The sequence below is a fragment of the Mycena indigotica genome (genome assembly GCF_014461135.1).
Source record: "Mycena indigotica strain 171206Taipei chromosome Unknown Mind.scaff0022, whole genome shotgun sequence".
NCBI classification, from domain to species: Eukaryota; Fungi; Basidiomycota; class Agaricomycetes; order Agaricales; family Mycenaceae; genus Mycena; species Mycena indigotica.
In genome coordinates, this window is record NW_023503021.1 from 180,097 (window position 1) to 203,521 (window position 23,425).

The 23,425-nt window shown below is 55.0% G+C and overlaps 1 protein-coding gene across 1 annotated transcript; it reads right to left on the reverse strand.

Annotated features, from left to right (window-relative positions):
• Window positions 1-15,316: 15,316 nt before the first annotated feature.
• MIND_01431500 (Aldo-ket-red domain-containing protein) lies at window positions 15,317-19,170 on the reverse strand (the record flags this gene model as incomplete). Its single annotated transcript, XM_037370695.1, has 16 exons — window positions 15,317-15,358; window positions 15,416-15,514; window positions 15,576-15,755; window positions 15,800-15,820; window positions 15,867-15,872; window positions 15,923-16,165; window positions 16,214-16,271; window positions 16,314-16,400; window positions 16,445-16,561; window positions 16,618-16,990; window positions 17,047-17,074; window positions 17,115-17,247; window positions 17,294-17,344; window positions 18,265-18,431; window positions 18,485-18,958; window positions 19,006-19,170. The coding sequence occupies 16 exons, from the start codon at window positions 19,168-19,170 to the stop codon at window positions 15,317-15,319; spliced, it is 2,244 nt and encodes a 747-aa protein (XP_037212901.1).
• Between the last annotated feature and the right edge of the window lie 4,255 nt (window positions 19,171-23,425).

The window sequence follows — 23,425 nt, forward strand, 5'->3', positions numbered from 1 at the left end:
CTGTCGCTTGCCTTCAAGTCTGGCGTCGCCGGTTTGTTGGAGGAATAACGATACTCAAGTTTTTTTGCCAGTCTATTTCCTTTTAGTGCCGCATTGTCTGTCTATGGACCAAGAGTTGAAGTGTTATTATATATCCAATGTTGTACAACAAGTCAAACAAATTATCGGTCAACACCCCAGTCTTTCAGCTTCTTGCACTCCCATGATTCCCGCATCGGATGGCCATTCGGCATCAGAACCTCAACGCCAAATGTTCTCTGCAGGTGCTGCAAATCGCGGATTTCCTCTACCATACGGCGCAAGCTCGATGACAAGCAGCAGGGAATGAAAGTGTCAAGACCAGACTGGGAATGCTGATGGAAAGCTCTCGGAGACGGGGAGCATTCACACTGTAAATATAGAAATTTAGCGTCTGCTTAAAATGTTACCTAATTGACTGATTCTTACAATGTTAGCTGTTTTAAGTTTTTCCTAATGTTATTCCCTAAACCACTGGTTTACACATCTGTTTAAGCATGGACTTTATTGCGTCCAGAGGTGTGGATGCGCGATAGCAATCCGCCGCCAGCGTTGACAGACAGCGGTAATTTGCAGTAGCGTGCGGTTAACATCGAGGGAGGGAGAGGAGAACACTGCTGCCGCGAAGATGTGGCAGAGTATCTCGGCAGGGAGAGTGTTGATTGGGTAGACAACGGTGGATAGGTCGTCTTGGAGCAGTCTTCAAGGATTTGTAGCTGGGTTTTCAGTTGATGAATCGTCTTTTTGACCCGCTCTGCCTCGTCTCTGAGTTGAGAAATAGAAGGGCCGTCAAGAGGAGGGTCGGGTCGGCGAGGGGCACAGAAGAATGAGAGCGCCTGGACAGGATCGCGGCCAGACATGACAAAAAAGCTGAAGCAATCTTGACGGTCGAGCGGTGAATAGATAAGCAAAGGTTGGAACATTACTTATGGAGGACTCGAGACACCCAAGTACAGAGCTGGCCAAGATGAAAACAACAACAGGAAGGGAGTCAAGTCGTTTCTGCGGGCTGGTGGAGGTTGTTGTCAGCGAAGATTGTCGCGTGTCACACGTCATCACTCTCTCTTCATCTCCACCACCCCCAGCCAATGCCGCGGCTCAGAATGCCCACGAGCCGTCCTTTCACCATTTATGCATTGTCAAGCAGGCCTGCAAGCCAACTCTAGAGTACCGAAAGAAAGAGACATGGGTGACGGCAAGAGTGCAGAGGCGAAATCTTGGGTGTCGAAGTGTGTATTCTGAGCGCTGCCCATTGAATGTCTCTGCTCACCCATATGCTCCCAGCTTGTTTCACTTCCCGCGGGCACAATCGCCACCCGCATTCACCCTTCCACACCGCTGCGACATCCCCGTCTTCGACAACGAGATTTACGACAGCAGACATTCGTGCTACCACTGGCAAGCGGAGACGCCAACTCGTTTGGGCGGCTCGAAATGCCGCTGGGGAAGTGGATACTGGGAGAGCAGCGTGCGTTCTCAAGTGCTTTCAATGTTTTGCCCCCGCTTGACTGGCCCAGATGCGTTTCGTCGCAAAGATTTTCAGTCTGAGCGCATGAGGGTATGTCTACGCTCTCTCCTGAAGCTTTATAATGGCTCACCAGGTCGGCAGTGGCTTGGGACGGGGACGGAGGTCTGAGTTTGCTGTCGTCGGCGAGCCATAAGATAGACTCGGAGGTGAGTAAAGCTTACCGCTATTCCTTCTGTTTCGTACTTACTTGGTCTTTGGATAGCCAGAGGCCCTGCGCGTTTTGACACTACATACCATGCACTCCCGCTCGTCAAGCGGTTTGCGCTACCGCTGCCTCGATATTTGCACCCCGGCAATGCTTCCGACATTCTCGTTCAATACCACGGCTTGCACTATGGCGCAAACGACAACGAAATGCCCTGGCGACACTCTATCTGTTTCCCGGTACCTTCAGACCCAGTTCTTCAGTCGCGTTCATCTACCTACCGCTGCCGCTCGGCGCTCGCATGCCCGCCGACAATTGCCCCCAGGCTTTTCAGATCCTTCTGGCGCGGGTCACGCTTGCGCCCGCATGACCTGGCTTTGCAGACCCCATCCTTCATCGACATTGCAATCCCGCGATGAATTATTCCATCGAGCACGACCTCACTTTTACGAGTAGCTCTTGTTACCATGTTTCGCTATCGATACTGCACTACTTTGGTAGTCCGTGAAGGAAGTCAATCGGAATACCACTCCCGCGACCTCTGGAATCGTTGGCATGTGCTAGACTCATAGAGCAAAGGCTTCGTGACAGCCCGTAGGGTATCTTGGTGATTGTTTCCCGTGTATTGTCCTCATATTATATTCACTAGCCGACACCGTGACGGTCAGCGAATCGTGATATCGCTGGGTGTGTGATGCCGCGGCGGAGGACAGGGCTTGCCACTGACATGATTCAACGACCGCCGATATCTTGGGCGGGCTTCGTTTCCCTCGGCAAAACTGTGACAGTTCTGCAGCAGCAGTCGGTCGCTCCCCATAAATATTCTCATTCGCTCACATTGCTGCTGCATAAATAGCTGCAGGCAGAAACGACATCGTCTCAGCTCGACTTCACGGTTAGTCGTGATTCTCTTTACGAATGGTTAATGCATTGACGCGACTATACTTAGATGCAATTCACTGCCCTCTTCACCTCCCTCCTAGTCGCCGGCGCCGGCTGAACCGGTGCCGTCATCGCAACACAACCCGCGGCGAAAGCGGGCCAGTGCGTGCTCCTCGCCAAGGGCCGCACCGCGCGCAGTATCTTCTTCAACGGCGCAAAGGGCATCAACTTCTTCGAGTCGGGCGGCAAGCACGACAACTGTGCGAACGGCGCGCAGGCGAGCAGCAAGAAGAACTCGGGCTGCGTGACCGCGCCGGCTGGGTATGTGTTTTATGTTCTGGTTCTTGCGAGAGTTGGCTGATGGAAATGATTTTAGATTCAACTGGGCGAGCGTGCGCCTCCGGTAGAAAGAACTGACGTTCGGCGCTTGTGCCTAGGCTAGTGGGAGATTTATCTGTAGACTTCGATATATGCATACCAGCTGAAATTTGTTTGATTTGGTTCTCAGGTTTAATACGGCGTGAACGGCCGTCTGTTAATATATTCACTGCTGCCTTACTTCTCTTATCGAAACTACATCGTATCGAGAAGAAGACGATTGTTCCATACTAGGCGTGTCTATCGAGCTTTTTTACATTTCCTGACTATCCCACAAGAGATACTAGTACTAGTACTTTCCTCTTCAAGTGGAATTGAAGCCCTTCCTTCAAGTTGACTTCCCCACATTCCAAACTTCTCGCCGTTCTGCACCTACTCGGAAAACAAAGTGACCTGCCTCCATCCACGTCTTCTGACTGAGCAAAAACCTTACATGCAACGCAAACGCTGAAGCCAACGACTGATTGTGCACGATAAACGTCCCGCCGCCTCGCCCCAATGCTGTTCCACCAGTTGCTGAATTTCACTATGTTTTCCAACAGCGTGCCCGGAGATTCCGCCATTTCTCCGGATTGGGCACAATTTCATATGCAATGGTTCGAAGCCGCACCAGCGCCTGGATGATGTTGGGTCTGCCGTCTTTTCGCTCTGTTAAGTCCGTCAGCTGACCGATTACATCGCGTCTCGGATGCTTTAGGTCCATCAATCGCTGCTGAATGTCGAACTCGCGGAGCGGGTGCAGATTATATTATTGAGTAGGCATACAAGGTCGGCATCACTGGCAGAGACCTCTGAGACGAAGTACAGGGAGAGTCGGCTGAGTCACATTTGCGTAGTTGTCTGCAAGGTACGCATTGACAATGCCTGGTTTCATGAGTGCACAAGCGTTGTAGATCGTGAGATGCTGAAGTGAAGGAGGTGGTACCACGATCTTGAATAAAACATCCCAATGCTTGTATCGGCCGTCGATTGCCAGGGACTTGATGCCGCGCGGGCTGATAACGTCCAGGTTGGAACTCAGAGGGTCGTGGGTGAGGCAGTCCGAGTCGAACAATGCAACATGTTCAATGGTGCGAGCGGTCGGAAAAGACAAGCAGCGGGAAAGGGTTTTGTGTGTATTGCTTGCGAAGAAGCGGACACCACCCCAAGTGATGCTGTTCTCCAATTCATCTAACATCGACTTGGATGGGTTGATGATGCACATAAGTATTCTGCAATGGCGCCGTCTTCAGCGCTGCAAGGAACTGTGGCCCGTCGACGAATGGTTTCATAGAGCACCGGGAAAACGATTTCAAAGAGCCGAGGCCATCAGCGTGGATGTTGCCTAGGATAGCAGTGTCTTCAACGTTGACGAGGTCCAGATGAAAAAAGCGCGCCGTATGCTGGAACAGTGCTTCGAACAGTTCGGTGAACCGGTTACTAGTAGCGTCCTCAGGCTGTTCAGCCCAGAGGGTAATTCGGAGGGGCTGCTGCTTGGAGCGTCGGAGATGCTTGAAGATAGCTGGTTGGGCCGTTTGCGGCGTCTGCCGCGGCTTCATATAGAGGAATATGGTTGTCCAGAGGGCGCTGTTGGAGTCGACGAGGGTCTTCCATGCCCGACAAACGAGTCGGAGGCGGTAGTGCATCCGCATGCTCCTTCGTAATATCTCATTTCGCGTCTGGATATTGAGGAGAAGGAGACGGTTCGAGCTCCACATCTCGACCGGATGATGTTGTGCGCTGTCGAAGTCGAGCTCGAAAATGAGGCCCCAAAGTTCGGCTGGCATGCGCAGACAGAAAGCGCTGTCAGGCTGCTGCACGGAAGGGGCCCAGAGCTCAGAGGCAAACGTGAAGCTAGAAACTGTGACAGTACATACAGGCCCGGGGAACCACTATTCACTCAACCAGGTGCAACGACTACTACTCTCTGACTCCAGGCCAGCCCCAGATGGTGCAGGCGGTGAACATCCAGGCTGGTGGAGAAACGATGATTGGTTTGGGCCTGGAACGGTGAACTTGAAGTCGTGGCCGTCTCGGAGCTAGAAGAAGCTTCAGAAGATTCAGATAGCAAAACAAGAAGAAGAAGAAGAAGCAAGCCTGTATCTGGCCTGTATCGCACCTTATAATGACTTGAAGCTCAATGAGGTCATTCGTCCAGCAACACCGGTCGAGCCAAAGTCGATCCACATGCTGACATGGGCAAGTGTCAAGGAATGAAGAGCGAATGGGACTAATAAGTTTCGTTAGAACCAGTGAAGTCGGGCGGCAACTGGAGATACGCACCATAGACACCAATAAAATGCAATCTATTGCTGCAGACGTGAATGGGCTATTCAATCTTTGGTGCGCTCGTGTCGTTGGAGGATGAGATTTCAGGCATCATCGAGCAGGCAGCGGCCTCCTCAAAAATGTCCTGTGCTGACGAAAAGGGAGTCTTGTCGACAGAGAGATCGCGACTAAGAACGTCAGAGATGAGCATCAAGCAGACTCGGAAGCGCCAGTAGCTTTACGCACCTTGATTACCAGCGCCATACGGGACGGCTCCTCCCCATCGCTTCTCCCATATTCTCCATCGGGTCGGCTCCGGGCTACTCCCCCTCGATTTGGCCCCACAGAAAGGCCACCAAGCCCGTTGTGCCTTCCGCTTCCCAAGGACACGGCTGGCTTCGAATACCGCGGGCCTGAAAGACGTCAGGCGCTGTGAGAGCGACGTAGTCGGCCGTCGCATGGTGGGAGTAGGAATAACAGTGGCAGGATTTGCCGCCGTCTGGGCAAGAGCTAGCAAAACAGGTCAGCACAAGAGAAGTTGCACTACTCAAGGCCAGGCACCTCCCCTTTAGCAAGCGAACGAGCCGCGGATGGCCTTCGACGGTGTCGGACAGCGAGGAAGAAAGTAAGTACATGGTCGTGGTGGAGAAGAGAGAAGATAGATCGGCGCCGGCCCGAGCATGTGATCTCGGATCTCCTTCTTCTCCCTCCACCACCACGACCCGCACGACGACCCTTCTCCTCCGCTCTGACACGTCCCCGGCGAGCAATCCGGATCGTCGTTCGCGGCGACACGCAGTTGTGCCCGACTTCGAGTGGGATTCTCCCTCCGGACACATACACCTGAAACGAGGCCCCCCCCTTCTTGTAACCCCACAGAGACACACACGGAGGGAGTAAGAGTCAAAGCAGGGATTCGAGAGCCAGAAGGTGCGCTTAGCGCTGTCTGGTCTGTTAGCCAGCGTTTGCTAAATCTCCTCGTAGCACCCACAACGGGCCCACGACACGAAAGCCATGACGACTACCGACTCCACATAGCCCCTCGCTGCCGTTCGACGGCTTCTTTCGTTACATCTCAACGCTGGAGGATGCCTCGTGGTGCCTGACACCAGCGACAACAAGTCAGTATATCGCCATTTTTCTTGTGTTTTCACATTGAATAGCCCGTCTTCTTTTCAGACCGTTTTGGACTCGAACTGCTGTCGCATACGAATACATACTGCGGGCAGCGCAGTGGCACGGCGTTGTGCTGGTGCGGCATGACGAGGGTCTTGCTAAAGGTGTGTAACACCGGAGGCAAACACCCAGGCAGTAGGGCGCCTAGTGCCTGACAGGCAGTAGGCGCACTGTAGGCATGGTTTCGGGGTCCCTGTCCATTGCCGATGTTTTTTTGGGCTGGAACCCCGGGAAAAACGAGGGCAACACGAGGAAGACCCCGAAACGGCGCCTAGTGCCTGTCAGGCACTAGGCGCCCTACTGCCTTGGGTCTTGCCTCCGGTGTAACGACCATCGAAGTTTTACGGCGCATTTACTGACTTCTTCCTCGACAGACAAACGGCAAACTCTCTCGCTAACTGGAGGATTCGAGGCCAACACTCTGATGGGGTGTGATCCACGCTGGCGCTAAGGATGTATCGGGCAGTGTGCGTGAACGACCATACCCGCATGAGTCGTGTCGCTAATCCTTTGCGAATCCACCCAGTTGTTTTATCCTTCATATCTTCTTCGCACACAGCTCGCGCAACCTCCATTCTTTCACCAACACAACTGGATAGCTGCGCGTGCATTGTAGAAGAGGAGGACGGACGTAAGTTGACTGTGCGAGAGAACGACAAGGTGCGTTATTACTATTCAGCTCCTTGGTTTCTCTTAACTGCTTTCGTAGCTTCCGCCACAGCCCAACGGAACGAGAATCATGTACCCACTCGCCAGCCGCTCTCTTTTACTACAACTTCTCACTCGCTGCTCCCCACGACCATACGAAAGGCTGTCCGTCTTGTTCCTGCTTGCAAACGATGGAAGAAAATTGACAAGGAGGGGTTTGCCTTACCTGCGTGCTTCAGCAATTCGGAAATTCTCCTTGGTCGCCGCGCCTCAAGATATACTTCCTGCGAACGAAAAAACCAGAACCTCGCTGTTTCAATGTTCCAAAGCTCTTCACGGAAGGCAATCCTGTATCCCCAGTCCAGCGCACCGACTGCAATTGTCGCGTCTGTCCCGTCCCGCCCTCAGCACAGCACGTGCCGTCACGCGTGACTCGTCACCTCATCCGACGACACAATAATACTCTTCAATGGCGCGTCCTGCGGCGCTATCGACCGGTGCTCGTGCTGCTACGATATACTCACATAGTGTCTATTTCTTTTGGCCCGTGCTAGTCGGGTTTAAAGCCTTCGCTGGACGCGTTTTTGTGGACTCCGGCGTGGGCTTGGTCGCGAAGCTGGGAATCTGCTGGGAGAGGGGATGTGGTCGTGGAGGGGGGCGTATATGGATGTGTTTGTGGTGCTTTTAGCGCCGCGGATTTTGTGAATGTAGCGTTTACAGTACTGAGTTCCTTCATGTAGAGTGTTTCTGTTTTAACAAACAATATAGTATCTGTCTTGAAGGCGGTCCGATGCCCGGCGTTCAGCGGAAAACTCGAGGAGGGCAACGTGTCAGTGGCCGGGCAGGATTTATGCTGGAGTACTTGCAGTGGGGAATTCTGCCCTAAATTCTATGGTCTCGGAACGCTTTAACAACGGCACTTTTTTCTTGCTGTTGCGTTAGACATATATTGAGTGGGTATGTAGACAGTTGCATACTATTGAATTACAGACAGTTTCGAAGGAAATTTGGACACCTGTAGCTGTAAGATCTAGGCAGTGCTTCTAGTGGCTGCTAGCACCCCCATTGCCTAGAAGGCTAGATCCTACTAGTCTAGCAACTGCTAGCAGAACTAGGCTAGATAGTGCTTACAAAGTCATCAAAAATCAGTATTGATACATCAAATTGATTAATATAACTAAGATATTACTATATATAGAAGTTTAACTCCTTTTCTTCAGGCCGATGATCCGGTATATAGTGAGGAAGGCCTGTATCAATTACTATCCTAATTGGGACAGGAATGATGTAGTATCATAGAGCCATCAAAAATTAGTGATGGCGATCAAAATTGGTACTACAGTGCACTGATAATGATAGATTCAAACAGGGAACAAGGACATTAAGGGTGAAGCTCCACCTAGTTGAAACTGGGACTTGATCTTCATATTTTGCATGGCATAAAAACAAAACCCAGTGAAAAATGTAGCTGCAAGTGACAAATATTGTTGCTTGAACTGACCGAGGACGGTCAAGATTCATGAAAAGGGGAGATAATGAGCCGTCAATATGACCACCATATGAAAGATAACATATGGACCCCATAAATTCATTTTCATGCACAATAGCTATGGAACATATGAAGAATCTCAGAATAAATGTTGCAAACCTTTGAATCAAATCTATATGCACCCGGCCACAAGATCTAGGCCTGCTAGGCCAGGGACTAGTCTAGACTCTGAACCGAACCAAGGTAACATGTCCATATTTGGCAAGTCTGACCCAGGACCTATATTAGAACCTTCCAGAAGCCTAAACTAGAACGTTCTAGAACCGGATCAGTGGATCAGGTCACATCATCACGTATTATGTAATTAATTTGAGAGTAGTATATAAGGAGGCCTGTAAAACCCTAGATTAATAGATTAGCCCCCCCTGGGTGTGCCTACTACCATTGTCACATCAGTCGGGTTTTGTCACACTTCACATATTGTCAGGTTAAGATAAACGTCAGGTTAGGTTAAGTGCAAGTGCAAGTGCTAGGAGAGTAGAGCCATATTGCTCCTCTCAAATTTCAACTCCTCACCCAACATCTGCTGTTTTCCAGTTCATCACAGTGAAAACTCCAATACAAGCTTATACAACATTCCAACTGTCAACTGATACTAACCAGAACATCTGAATCCGAGGGCCAGGTTTGGTTTGAACCCGGACCGGACCGGACTGAACGCGCGTTCGGCGTTCAGGTTTGGCCAAGGCCGTTTCCAAACCAAACCTGGCCCTCGGTTCGGCCAGGTTCAGCCGTTTTCAGTCCAAAAATGCCAGTTCGGGGCTGGTCCGAACCGCTGTTCAGCGAAATCCCGTTTTGAACCGACCCGGCGTTCCGGCGTTCCGGCGTTCCGGCGTTCCGGCGTTCCGGCGTTCCGGCGTTCGGCCGAAAAGGGCCAAGAACCAGACCGAACCGGACTTGGTCATCACTAGATGCGTGACATCAGCAGCCGAGACCTCTGGTCTTGGTGGGTGTGGCATGGTCACGTGTATGGGTTTGATTGATTGATTGGTGGGTGGTAAGTCGCGTACTTAGATGGCTGTCTGTTCTGTAGCTAGGTATAGTGCTTGGAGGTGCACTGTGCGGGCTGAACCAAGGCCTGAATCCTGTACCTTTTTATGTTATTTGTAGCCAGCCTGGAAGAACGAGGCGGGTATTGCAGAGCCAGGCGACCGACTCAGTCTGGACCGGACATCCAACAGTTTTGCCGAGGGCCTGGTGCTAGTCCGGGCCGGGTCCCACAGTGGCTGCGCTTCGCAAACGATGGTCGCCGGCATCAGCGAATCGTTGGCTGGTGTAACGCTAACTGGCCTGGCCAGCCGACACGCAGAGCGGGGATGATAAAGTACTTAGTATGACTGCTGCATTGTGCAGCATGTCGGGAATGCCTGCAGGCCACACGGTGTCACGGTCGGCCGTCAGATGGCTTATAAGCGGCCCTGGCGCTTGTAAGATGTCACCGGCCCCTTGGACTCTGACCGCGGTTTGGGGTTCTCCCTGGCGGTGGTCCAGAGCGTGTCGGCCCTTACTGCTGCGTCGGCCATCACTGCATCGGCCATTATCGGATCAGCCATTACCGCATCAGCCATTACTGCATCAGCCATTATTGCATCGGCCATTACTGCGTCGGCCCTTTTGCACACGTGACGCTTGCAAGATTCGGAGTCGGTCCGACTCAAGCCACGGCTGCCTAAGTTCGGTCTGGCACTGGCATTGCTGCATATTGCAACCCACACCAGGGTGTCGGCGGCATTTGTTATTGTTAATGTCACAGCGTTACACTGTTTCAGAACACTGCTTACTCAGCAATTGTCTGAGTAACACTAACAGGCGGCGAACCAGCAGCATAGCACAGTCGGTCTACCAGCTGTCTGGATGGCATTGTAAGGGCAACCCTGGAGACTCCGACGAAAGCCTAGCAGGGGAGGATCCAAGACGTGAATAAAAGCTACAGGAAATACACGGAGGGACCGACCTAGCAGGGGAGGATCCAAAGAGAAGAAACTCTAAGGGTCTGCCTGCTAGGGCGCCAACTATATACTGGTCGTCCGTAACTGCCGACGTAGAGCGCAGAAAGCCTGAGCTGAGCGGCGTTGCAGGCTCTGTCCCAAGGTGATCGTTGGGAGGGTCTTGACGGATCAGTGATTGTGCGGGCGAAGGAGGCCGAGGACGAGGGTTGGGGTAGGTCGGAGCGTCCGAGGGGGCGGTCGGATGTGCCTCGGATGCGCTCGGATGGTCTGAAGGAGGCCGAAGTGGGGGTTCCCCTGACAGGCATATGACTATGGTCAGGCCCAGTTTCAATGGGCCTTGAAGTTAACTTGAGCTTAGGTTGGACTTGCACCAACTCCAAGCCTCAAGACTGGTCTGGTGTGATGCGTGACATCAGGTATCAAAAGCTTTGGCTTGGGCTAGCACCGTCACGTGGGGGAGTTCAATGTTGAGTCGTGGTGATTATTTACTTGCTTGCTTGCTTGGTGTGTGTGGGGGAGCTGGGGGGAGGGAATACTGACCCATTTCGATCAATTCAGCGGGCCTGTGACCCGTGACCGTTTGGCCGAAATGTCCAATTCGGCCACAGGCCGAATTTCGCGTGACCTATTACCCGATTGGGAAGTTCGGCGCGCCGCAGGCGCCGAAAATTTCGAAATCTTCCCGATTAGGACAGTTTGGGACCAAAAGATTTGGCTGTGACCCGTGACCCGCCGAAATATTTCGGCCAAAAAATCCGATGTGACCGTGACCCGCCTAATTGAATGAAATAGGTCAGTATCCTACACTGATCTGGAAGTCGCAGGTATTGGCCCTTGTTGCGTCACTGCCTCCGCGTCTTCCGTCCACACTTAAAGGGCTCAGTGTGATGGGAAGGTCATCCCGGCAGTCCGACGCGGACACAGTGATTGCGCCCGAACGCGAACCGCGGTGCCCGACCCCGACAGGCTGCTGGCGCAGTTGCGCTCACGCTGCCCGTCAATGCATCATATCATGATTGAGGTTCCGCTCCTGCAGCTGAGGTATTAGACCATGCCCATATGCACATCTCTTTGTAAAAATCCACGAGGCTCTTCAGTGCTGATCTCAGTGGATCACTGGGCATTGGAGTGAAGGAGACAGATGATGGTGTCCGACTCGGACACAGACAGGCTACGTGTGGAGCTAGCTCCGCCGCTGGTATCTGTCGCCGCACGCGGGGACCATTGATGCATCCACACATTAATTTGGCAATTAAGCAGCTCAAGGCACATAAGACACTCTCCCGGGGCTAACGAACAGCGTCCCTGGCAGGAGACGAGATGCAGGACCCGGGACCAGTCCGGTGCCCCACCGACGTCAACAAAACGGGTACGCAGGTGGGTCCCCATCCGCGACGCACCTGCCGGCGGGCTGAGGAGTGCGCCGCGCCCCGGACGGCATGTCCGTGATCCCGCAGAACATGGGCCCGCGGGATAGATGCTTGAGGGTCGAATGCAGATGCAGTATGGTGGAACACACTGTCGGTTGATCAGTGCTTTCAGAAGACCGATAAGGTGGAAGAGCACACTGAGCATTGGAGAAGTATACAGTGCGGCTTCTCCGAGGTCAATCTGCTGCGCGCATCATTTGGAGGCGCTAATGGACAGCGTTGTTGCCCACGGGCTGCATCGCATGAATACCGGTGCAGAGTGGAGGAATAAAGATAGCGCACTGCTTGCGCAAACAGCCCATGTCCGTGTTGTTGCTCCACCGCTCCAGAACATCTTGATGAAGACGCCAATGACGTCAGGGCAGCTCGAACACGCCTCCGAGTTAGGATGCTCTTCAGCGGCGCGTCGTCGAGTTGATGTCGATGCGCCGGTCGGCAGCTAAGATCGTCGTGGGGAAGCTGACGCGGCCGCAGCGATAGCATCCACGGCCCGGCCACAGTTGGGCATAAGCCAACCGCAGCGCGGCGGCCACCAATCCGCGGAATCGGTAGCCTGGCAGGCGCCTAGTGTGATATTGTGTCAGGTGTACGGATTATCCTCCATAGCGCTGAGGCGGATGGCAAGCAGCACCACGGGGCACGATCGTCTCCGGATGGCCAGCGCGCAGACCCGTTAGCGTGAGCTTTCAAGTTGCGTCGACGTTTGATTTGCCAAGTCCGGACCCACAGAGTCGGAATCGATGCGCCGGTGTAAGTCCTGTGTTAGCAATTTCGTCTCAGCGGAGAGTCTCAATACAGATTTAGACTCTCGAATAAGTTGGCATCCAGAGAAGGAGTTGTTGGGGCATGTGTATCGGCTAGTGTTGCGTAGATCTGCCCCTGAGGCTGGCATTTTGCATCGAGACGAGTTAATTCGTGTCCTCGACAGTGCTGTTGCACACACGCTGCATAGTTATTAGTATAAATACCGGACCGGAGTGGAGGAACAAATCCGAAGATGACCACTCTCCAGCGGCAGGTCCATATGCTGGAAGATGATGATCATTGTCGATGTGCGCAAGATGGTGCTGACCGAGTTGGGCGTCAGGAAGCTGAGGTGGCTGCGGCGCGGGCATCAAAGGACTGCCAGTGGTTGGGCACAAGCCAAGGTCCAAGCTTGCAGCGGAGGAGAATCCAGTATGGCCCAGACCACATTTTGCATACCGCGGGCAGCGGTCCAAGTTCGGTTGGGAAATCCGAGGCAGTTGCTAGTATTCCTGCTCGGGTAGAGCATACGGTCGATTTGATGACTGGTGTCTGAAGACAGAGAATAAGCTAGGATAAGAGTGGGCTTGTAAAAAGGGTGCGCTCGGTCAGCGATGTCGGGAAAGCGAGGACAGCGTAACACGCCAGGCAAAGATCTCCAGCAGCACAGTGTCGCCACAGATTTAGACTCCCGGAGAAGTTGGCGACTGGAGAAGGGGTGGTTGGCGCATGCGTATCGGTTAGTGTTGCCGTAGCATTGCGCCAGCTGGCGCCGCAGGTGTGCTGCAAAGGCTGGCATTGTGCGTCGAGATGGGCGTCAGGAACAAAAAGGGAGGCGATTGCGTAAGATGTGACTGGGCGATCACATCATGATTAGCTCCGCGCCGGGCACGCCCGATTGGCTGGGCACACGTGTGCGCTGTCAATATGTGGCAGCGCTTTCCTCTCTTCACTTCCAGCTTGGCTGCAACTGGTCGCTCCATGTTTCCGAACGAACTCTTTCACGAAGTGCTCAAAGATGTGTCGCCCGCCCAGCTCAAGCTCGTCGCTCTTGCTTCTCGTCGCCTGCGCCTGCTTGCCCGCCCATTCCTCTACAGCAAGCTTGCCGTGAAGCCATATGCGCCCGCGGAGGAGCGCATTGCCTGGTCAGGCGGCGCCATCCTTAAGCTCCCACCTGCTCATGAGGTGGTGGATGCCATCGCAAAACTGGCCTTCTTCATGTCCCCCGCCATTGCGCCGTATGTGCACTGCATCAATGTCGCCTGGGAGGAAGTGAATGGCTTCGCCGAAAGAAGCAGAGACGCAGTATTCAACGATGTAGCCGGCACGCACACCATCTGTGACGTGCTATTCGCCGGCATCTCCAAGTTCGTTAACCTACGCAAATTCTATGGCCACAGTCTCATATTCACGCTCTCTGCGCTCGCCAACCTTGCGCAGGTCCGCGGCCCGATTGAGCTGGATCTCTTTGCCTGTTCTGTGGACTCCGAGATCCAGGCATTCCTTCGTGCCGCTATTAACGCACTCGACATCCGTATCCGTGTCTCAAGCGTCAAAGTCGCCACCTCGGCAGCATACAGTCCCACGTGCACGCTCTCAGAATGGTTCGCGCTCTTTGAGCCCATCACACTCTCCGCGGTCAGCCTGGACATGGATCAACCAGTGGAAGGGCTTACGAGTGTGCTACCTCACGTAAAACACCTGGCGCTTAGACTCTCCGAGGGCTGCGGCGCGTTGCTAACCTACTCTGGCTGTGTGCAGCTGCAAGCGGCCTTTCCCGCAGTTGAGCAGCTTAGTGTCGAGGCGGCACTCTATGTGGACGATCCGGGGCTGCCGTGGGATGGCCCTAACGGCGGCGAACCGTTGTTTCCCGCTGTATTCAAGCTCACGACCACGTATGAAGCCAGTGAAGCTTTACCCCTCCTCCTGCGGATTGCACCGTCTATCCACACATTGCATGTCGAAAACGCTGATGCCACAAGCTTAGTGTCCGTGCTGCAGCGCAATAGGCAGTGCATCCCCGTGACAATCACGACACTCACCCTCGAATGCGACTCGGAGGACGGCGATCTTGCCGTGTGGGGCGCGGTCTTTGCACATTTTCCGCACCTGCATACCCTCGACTTCACCGTAACGATGCTGTCCGGACGCGTGCCCGCCGTAAGTGAATGTCTCCTAAGTGTCGTCATCCGAACTGTGCCCATACCCTACTCAATACTATCACAGCCTGCCGCCTTCCTCACGGGCTTCCCGGCTAGTCTTCCCTTGGGTTTGCAGCGGCTCGAAGTCAAGTACTCGGACACGAGTATGTTCTCTCGCCGTGGGCCCCGGAGCGGTTCCTCGTCCGACACCTTGGTGATGCAGACAGGACAAGTGCTACGGAGGCAGCTGCTTCGCCGTTGCCCCAATCTGAGCTGGATTTCGATACTTGCACCACCCTTCCATCTCAACCTCCAGTGGACAAAGGACGCATAATCATGATATAGACACATACGAATTGAGCACACCAGATCACAAAAGATATTCAATATTGATAAACGAGAGAATGAGTGGCATTTGTATTCTTCCTTACTTGAGCTGATCTTGTGGTCAAAGGAAAGATAGGGGTGATATTGCACCGAGTCAAAGGATGCCCTGATCCAGCGGCGGGTGACCATACGTCTCCTACACCAACATCATTAGTGCATTATCCACCTCATCATTGGATAGAGAAATACGCACCGGCTCCTGTGGGTGGTTACCCAACACAGCCTCGATCCGCGCCAACACCGCAGCATCCAGCTTGGGCAGGACCTCAAGCGCGCCGAGGTTCGCCTCGAGCTGTGCGACGGAGGACACGCCGAGGATGACTGTGGAAGTGTGGCGGTGCGCCGCAACCCACGCGAGCGCCAGCGCGGTTCCGCCCAGAGTTCAGCAAGTCGGGGAGAAACGACGCACCCGCAGCAATTTGGCTGAGGAGACGCACTTTCCAAAGCAGCTCTTCGCCCTGGGGACCCTCCGTCGCCCCGCGGAACATGGGCACGGTGGCGGCGCGTGTGCCGTCTGGGATGCCGTCGTTGTACTAGCAAAGTTAGTTTACGTGTTAGAGGGTTGAGGAGGATATACCTTCCCCGTCAGCAGTCCGCCCTGCAGTGCAGAGAATGCGGTTGTGCCCAGGCCGCATTTGGCGTACAAAGGGCTACAAAGTCAGCATTAGCTACTGCTGAAGTTTGATGGTTGCCCACGCACGCGTATTCCTTCTCCGGACGTTTCGGTGGAACATGCTATCGTCTCCTCAGCATTATTTCGAAGGAAGAAAGAAGATGGCGCAGACTTGTGCTTGCACTGCTCCGCGATCGGCGCGATGAGGTTTAAGCGCGTGGCAACATCTGTGCTGCGGGTAAGCGACGGGAGGTCTCGGGAGAGGTACACGCTCACGATGCGCCTCCTCGATCTGGGCGCGCTCCACTCGGAGGTGCCCCAGTAGAAAGCCTGCGTGTGAATCTTAGTGGATATGGATAGACAAAATCCACCACTCACCCAGCCCTGGTCGATAACATAGTTAAATGCGCGGACGATCTCCTCCATCGGAACTAGCCTGCGTCAGTTGACCTCCTTATGGCGAATGTAAGAAACCCACCGGTGGTATCGCAACGATGCGCCGAAGATGACGTCGACATAGTCCATCTGGAGCCGTCGCAAACAAGCCTTCGTGCCCTCGATAACGCTGTTGCCAGTCAGAGTTGTAGGAAGGAAAGGAAGGTGGCGCACTGTTTGTGCGACAGCCCCGTGTCGTTCGGGCCCGTGCCTGGCTCGTGGCTCCAGAATATCTTGGTTGAGATGACGAGGTCCGTGCGGCGCCAGCCAAGTTCTTTGATAGCGTGTCCCCTGATTTTGCTGGAGTCAGAGAAAGCGTGGTCAGAAGGGAATCTCAGGGAACGCACATTTCGCGCTCAGCCGCACCTTTCTGGTAGTCCTCCGCGGTGTCGAACATGTTGATCCCATTCTCGAAGGCGGCCTGCATGATGTCCTTGACGCTCTCGCCGACGACGGAGCCTCCGAGGGTGAGCCCTGTCGAGAGCTCAGCTAAAGCCAATGGGGAATGCGCAAAGACGGACAGCCGCCGAGAGAGAAGAGCGGCACGCGCAGACCGCTGGGGCCCAACCGGCGGAAGGGCATCGCTTTTGCGTCGAAGACGGGGACTGGAGAGGACATGGGGGCAGGTGGAGAGGAGTGGAATGGGAATCGATTGCAGCGCCGGCGAACGGGCCGGTGGTGTCTGCGGAAGGCGGAGCGCCGTCGGTGGGGGCAGTAGACCTATTAGTGAAATGAGCGATTGGCTCTGCGTGATGAGCAAGACATGGGTAACGCACCGTGAAAAACTTGAACACGCCGTAGCGACTATCAGGACCCAGTTACGCGGACGAAATAGCACACGCACCTTGTCCCCGCCGCCGGTTGTGCCCTGCTGCTTGCCATCCGGGCCGTCCGCGGCTGATTTCACGCCGCTTGTTTCCGCCCAGTAGAGGCCGCCACCCTGGGTGTCAGACTCGCCAGCGAAAAGTGAGGGATTACTGGGGAGTAGATCAGCGAAATAGAGACTGAATGCACAACACGCACCTCAAGCCACGCCAAATCGACCGTCGCAGCCCATCCCTGCTCCTACTCGCGCTGTGGCTCAAGCATAGCATTCGTGCCGCGCTCCGACCAGGGGCGGGACCGTCTCCCGCGCGCACATGGAAGGAGAAGACAAGGCGTGGCTGCTTACGTGGCACTGGCGATCGGCATCAGGTCCGGGCTCGGCGGCCGTGACATCAATCTCTGGTTTCTTTCCTCCGCTCCACGACGACGATGCGCTTGCACGACGATACCTAGCGCACCCTGCGGGCCACCCGCGCACGAACGACAATCCGAGGCCCAATTTCTCTGGTGCATTTCTACTCCAGACATCGCCCTGCTCGTTCTCATAACTCGGGCCGGCAGTGCGTCCAGGACTATGGTCGAATGCCACTCCCCGTGCTCGTCAGCTTTCTTGCTCCACCCGCTTTGCGCCGCGCCGCCGCCGCCGTTGCTAGCCGTTGCTGCGCTGCATCTACAAGTTTGCCACCCCCCACGGCTCTTCCTTCGCCTTAGAAATCCAGCCCTCGGGCCCGGTCCATATATCCCCTGGTGTGTAGCTCCGGTCGCGCGTTCGCCTCGCGGACCGGCTCTTGCGCGACACGTCAACGACACTGGCCCGCGCTTTTGCTTCCTTGCCGCCAGTATCTTGACGCCCACGACAATTGTACTTAACGCGCTGAATCTACGGATCCTCTAGTTTGTCGTCCACTCAACGTGCACTTACCAGCAAGCTCTTCCGCACTGAGCTGTCCCCCCGCATGACTGTGTTTTCGGCAACGGTCATTTGATGCTTGTCATATCTATTCGACAACATGCTGGAATGCCCTGTCGTCTTACCAATCAAAGAAATATTATCGAGTTAGGCATGCACGAGTCCAAACACATGTCCGAGTCGGCGATAGATTCAATCGCTGGTCCACTGCAAGTCCAGGAATGACCCACGGATAACTATCTGCCGTAGACCGCCACACCCTTTCAGTAGTTCTGCCTGGAGCTCATCCGCGCTTGGAAGACGGCTCAATCCCACTCTTCCCGTTTGCCCCCCGGGAAGGACAGCCCTTGAGGACCAAATATGGACACGGAGACTTTCGAGAGTGGGCGGAAGGATGGTCGATAGGCTGGCGAGGAAGTGAGGGGCCTGGAGAACGGTGTTGATAGGATCAAGGCCGCAGATAACAGGACAGAATTCACCTCGCTTGGCCGAGAATCACCGCTGGACTCTTTGACACGGAAATCGAGGGTGCGCAGGTTCGGGAAGAAGGCAAGGATCCCGGACCAAAGGGAGTAATTGCCATTATCCGACTGCAATGCTACGTTAGTTATCGTGGGCGGAATATACCTCTCGATGCGCTGGAGCGTAAACAGCAGTCTCCCGGCAGCTTCATTCCAAATCTTCAGTTTGTTCACAAATGGTGTGCATGGGAGAACTGCAGGCAACACTTTGCAGGCTGTGGTCAGCTCGCGCACACACGGAAGCACACAAGCTGGCTCGCTCGCGGCCATCTCTGTGTTATAAGGCCCATCGATGACCTGAACGCACAGCTGTTCGAGTCCCGGGAAGGTGCGCGGCAGCTGCTCGATGCCAGAGTGGGTTAACACCAATGAATTCTGGATCCGCAATACAAGATGTCGCACCCAGGGAACACGACATCTTCGCGCGACAACCTGGCAAGGCTGAGCAGACGCTTGTCAATGCACCAAGTGAACTTGACCAGCATGGCAAGATCGAGGATGTGAATCCATGACCAGAGATCCCCTTCTGGCTCCGAATCTCCAATCGCAAATCGGAAAACCAACTCAGAGACGGGAAGTCGGATATCGAGTGCACAGGAAGCTGCAGGAAACGCACCAGCGGCACCACTCTTCCACCACATCATTCTCTCGTCCCCGGGCCCCGCTCACTCCTGAACTAGGCTTGACGGAGCAACGCCCTTGCACGAACAGTATATACCACCAGCCACGGTATGGCTTGCCAAAGCGGTCCCCACCCGGGCCGTCGCGGGTCAGGAGAACATCTGTCCAATGAGCCCAGGACCCTGCGCGGAGCGGAGCTAGCGGGGAACGACCCCGAGCGAGTCGAGCGGGGCATCAGGACGGTGCAGGCCTTCGCGTTGAGGGTTAGGGTCACGCTGGCAGACGGCCTTCTTCGCGGTGGGTCCCTCCGCTGTGTCGGCTGTGCGTGCGCGGGACTTATCTGCGGAGGTGTAGCTGAGCAAGCGGCACCACCCCGACGTGCCCGGCCACCAGTCGACGCCGTTCCACGAGGTTGCGGAGGCGTATAATGTCCTTCGACGCCGGCGTTCCACGAGGTTGCGGAGGCGTATAATGTCCTGCGGGACGCGGTACTAGGTGTGCCGCATACGGTTGATTTCGTGTGCTTCACAGAACTGAGGAGACTGTGACAGACGCATATGACAACACGCTTCCGTGTGAGAAGTGGACGCACTTGAAGGCACTGATAACTTGGAGGATTCCGATTCAATAGTTTACAGAATATTTTCCACTAGAAGGACTACCAATCATTGTCATATTTCCCTGGGGCGCCCGCTGAGCGACGCTCCGCAAGCATTTTATCCACGCGCTCCCAGAACCCCCGCACTAGTCGCGCCGCCTGTCCACTCATCCTGCCACTCCGGCCAGCCGATCCCCTGGTGGACCAGGAGGCACGCAGGGTGCTCTATGAGGCGTTCGTCGAGCGGCACCTTCCCAACGCGCTGGTAGGACAGGACGAATACATTCAACCGCCGATGTGGATCCGACAGCACGTCCAGCAACATGTCGAGCGGTGGGGCGTCCCTCTGCAGAATGTCGTGGTACCACTCCTTTGTATCGATGGCGAGATGCGTCAGCGCACGAAGCGCCAGAAGCGGCGGCCAGACTTGCGGCCAGCGGTGGTAGAACGACAGGTGGAGGTGTGTGATGCGCGTGAGCGCGGAGAGGTCGGGAGATGCGGTCATCATGTAGAGCGAGAGCAGGTTCGTGGTGAGCCGCCGGAGGTTGGGCAGAGTTCCGAGCACGTCTGCCGTGCTAAATATGAGACCACGCGGTAGAATGACAACATCTTGGAGGTGGGGGCAGGAGTTCAGAATACTGTTAGTCTCAGACGAGGAGAGCTCTCCGTCGAGACGCAGACCGGTCGACTGCGCGATGAATGCCTGCCGGGGGGGGTCTTCGATGAGCGCCCTGAAGGCAGACGGCGACAAGACTGGGAATGGTGTATTGAGAGTCGGACCAGCCTCCGGATCCCGAAGACTCAAGACGTTGTACAGCAGCGGCTCCACACTGGCGGCCACAGCTGGTCAGCGAGAGAAACGGACCAAAGTACGCATTGCCGGACGCACCACTCTTTCACCCACCACGCCACGCGCATCAACACTGGGATGCCCCGCGGCCGCTGCAGCGCGCCTCGCGGAAGATGTGCAGCTCGATCTCGCGGGGGAAGGGCGGGTCGTCCATGAGAGTGAGAAGCAAGATGCGGGGATGAGTCAGCTGGCGACCGCGGGAATCAATCAACTGGAAGCGCCAGTGTTCCGCAAAATGCTGTATAACATCGCTGCAAGTGCCTACCAGCGAAAGACGCGACGCCGATGCGGGACAACGCTGTTGGCAGCCAGATGCCAGCGCATAGTGGACGACAGAGGATCGGTCGAATAACGGCGACTGCACCATTCTTGGGGGAAAATTGGCAATATGTTGATTAGTAGTGCACGGATACAACAACGTCTATTACACTGACAATGGGTGAGCCCCAATTACTAGTATCAAGTGCACAACACACCTTGTCCCTCTGCACACGACAACCATGAGACCCGCCGAGACGGGTCAAGGAAGATAAAAAATTGTGCCACGACGACGGACAAATACGATGTACAAGGAGCCCGCGTGCGCTGGCGCCCACCCGCCAGCCACATTTTATTTTTGAAGCGCCTGATCCCATGTCCATCCTGCCTCGAAAGCAGGCTGTTCCTTCCTCGACACCAGCGCGGGCCACCGAGGGCAGAATCGCAAGGTCGGCTCAGACCGTGTGGGGGAAAGTGGGCGGAAAAGAAGGGCGATGACCCGTGTTTGGCGGGCGGCGCACGGACCATGCTGATGCACGTGCACAGGGAGCCATCAAATTCATGTCCGTGGACACGTTGGCCGTGAAGGTTTTTGGGCACCATTGTAGTCCTTTGAGCGCAGAATGCTGCACTGTGTCCTCCGATACCCGACTGTATTAAGCTGGAGAAGGAGCTTGAGAGCAAGACCTGTCTTTCAAGTTGAGCGCAGTGGCTTGGCATCCCAGTCGGCTGTCACACGCTCAGTGACGGCTCTCACGCGGCAACCATTTCTCTCCTAACAACCGTGTTGCCCAACGAGCTCCTCCTCGACGTCTTCCGACGAGCGTCAAGGGATGACCTGCACAATGTCGCCCGTGCATCGCGGCGCTTCTGCTCTTTGGCTCGCACACTCCTACTCACCAACCTCTCGTTCCTGCCCTATACCTTTGACGACGGAGCAAACGCAGCAGTTGGAGGATAAACTGGGACTGTTTGGGTCGAATAGCGTGGCGCCCACGTCAAGTGCATCTCTGTCAACCTGCTTAGCTGCTACTCTGGGTATTCGTACAAATTCAGCGATGTCAGGTTCAGCGACGAGGACGAGATTCATTCTATGCTCCATAGCGTACTCACGACACTCCCCCGCTGGCAATCTTCGCTACTTCAAGGCTGAACAGATAGAATTCACGACCGCGGGCGCTTGGTGCGCTCGCCCAGCTACAATCACTCGAGACATTGTTCCTCATCAACTGTGCAATCCCCCCTTCTCTCGCCAGCTCTATGTTCCTCCAGAAAATATCCATCAGCAGCTTGATACTCACCGACTGCAGCGAACCGAGCTCCTGGCTGAACCTTGTAGCCTCAGCGCGTTTTGCGCTGCAGATACGATGGGAAGCAGCAGCGCCAAGTCTGGCATTACACTGCCAGGGCGGAATTGCCGTACTCCCGATATTCCTGAATACCACCCACCTCACAATTAGTATCAGAGGCTCGGAGACCAGTGAACTCGCCACCTTGCTCAACACCGCCTTTCCTAGGCTGGAGTCCCTGATACTCACGACCGACAACATTCCCTCCCCGGTAGCCCCTCCGGACCGCGATTTGCCATGCACATTCCGTACTTTGACACAGTTACAAGCCACGCTTGAGCTGGCATTGCTTATCCTTCCGCTGGCCAACATTGACAAGCTCACGCTACTGGGACCCGATACGCCAGCCCTGCTGCTCGCCCTTGCTGCCCTTCCTCACGCGCGCACTTGGAGCAGTCACGGATCTGACGCTTGCAGTGCTAGAGGGGTGCGACACTAGCAGCAAGCTGGCATCCATAGCCAGCTACTTCCCTGCATTGGATCTTTTGAATGTCCACCTCGCATTTCACTATGGAGACGAATATGTACACTCGGTGGGTGCCTGCGATATCGACAAGTACAGTATGAGGGGTGACGAAATCAGTGGGACTGGGACTGGGCCACCCCAAACCAGTCCTACTGATCGAGTCCAATCCCACTGATCAGCCCTTAAGCAAGGGTGATCAGTGGGATTGATGCACTCGACGCATGCTTCCTATGACCTCGGGAATCAGCTCAGGATCAATTCACGAGCTGCGCAGCAGCAGGCCTCCGCGGCAGCGTGGGGTCCGGGTGGAAAACCCCGGCCGCGCCGTAACTACGTGATAAAAAGCTCCAGAGCACCTAGGAAAGTGAGAGAGGGGAGGAGGGAAGAGAAGAGTGCTCGCGCAGCGGGCCCTGCGGGGCGAGCAGAGGCCCCCGGCAGGGTGGGTCCAGGGCAAGGCCCTCGTCCTCTCTATCGTTAACGTTTTCTTGTTTGCTGAGGCTCTCCAAATCCCCGTTAGATCCAACGACAACTGGGAAGGGAGCCTAACCCGGGAGCATTGCGCTGCTCGGAACGCTCGCATGTCCCACGACAACAACTCGGACTACGGAAGCACATTCGTAGAGCAGCTTTGAGCTGATTAATCTCACAAAACTATGGATTGCACGCGCTAATGTCCTCCCCCTTACACTTCATGTGACAGCCTTTCTTGATTACGGCGCAGACATTACTCCCGCTGGTATCTCGCTGGCGAGACGTC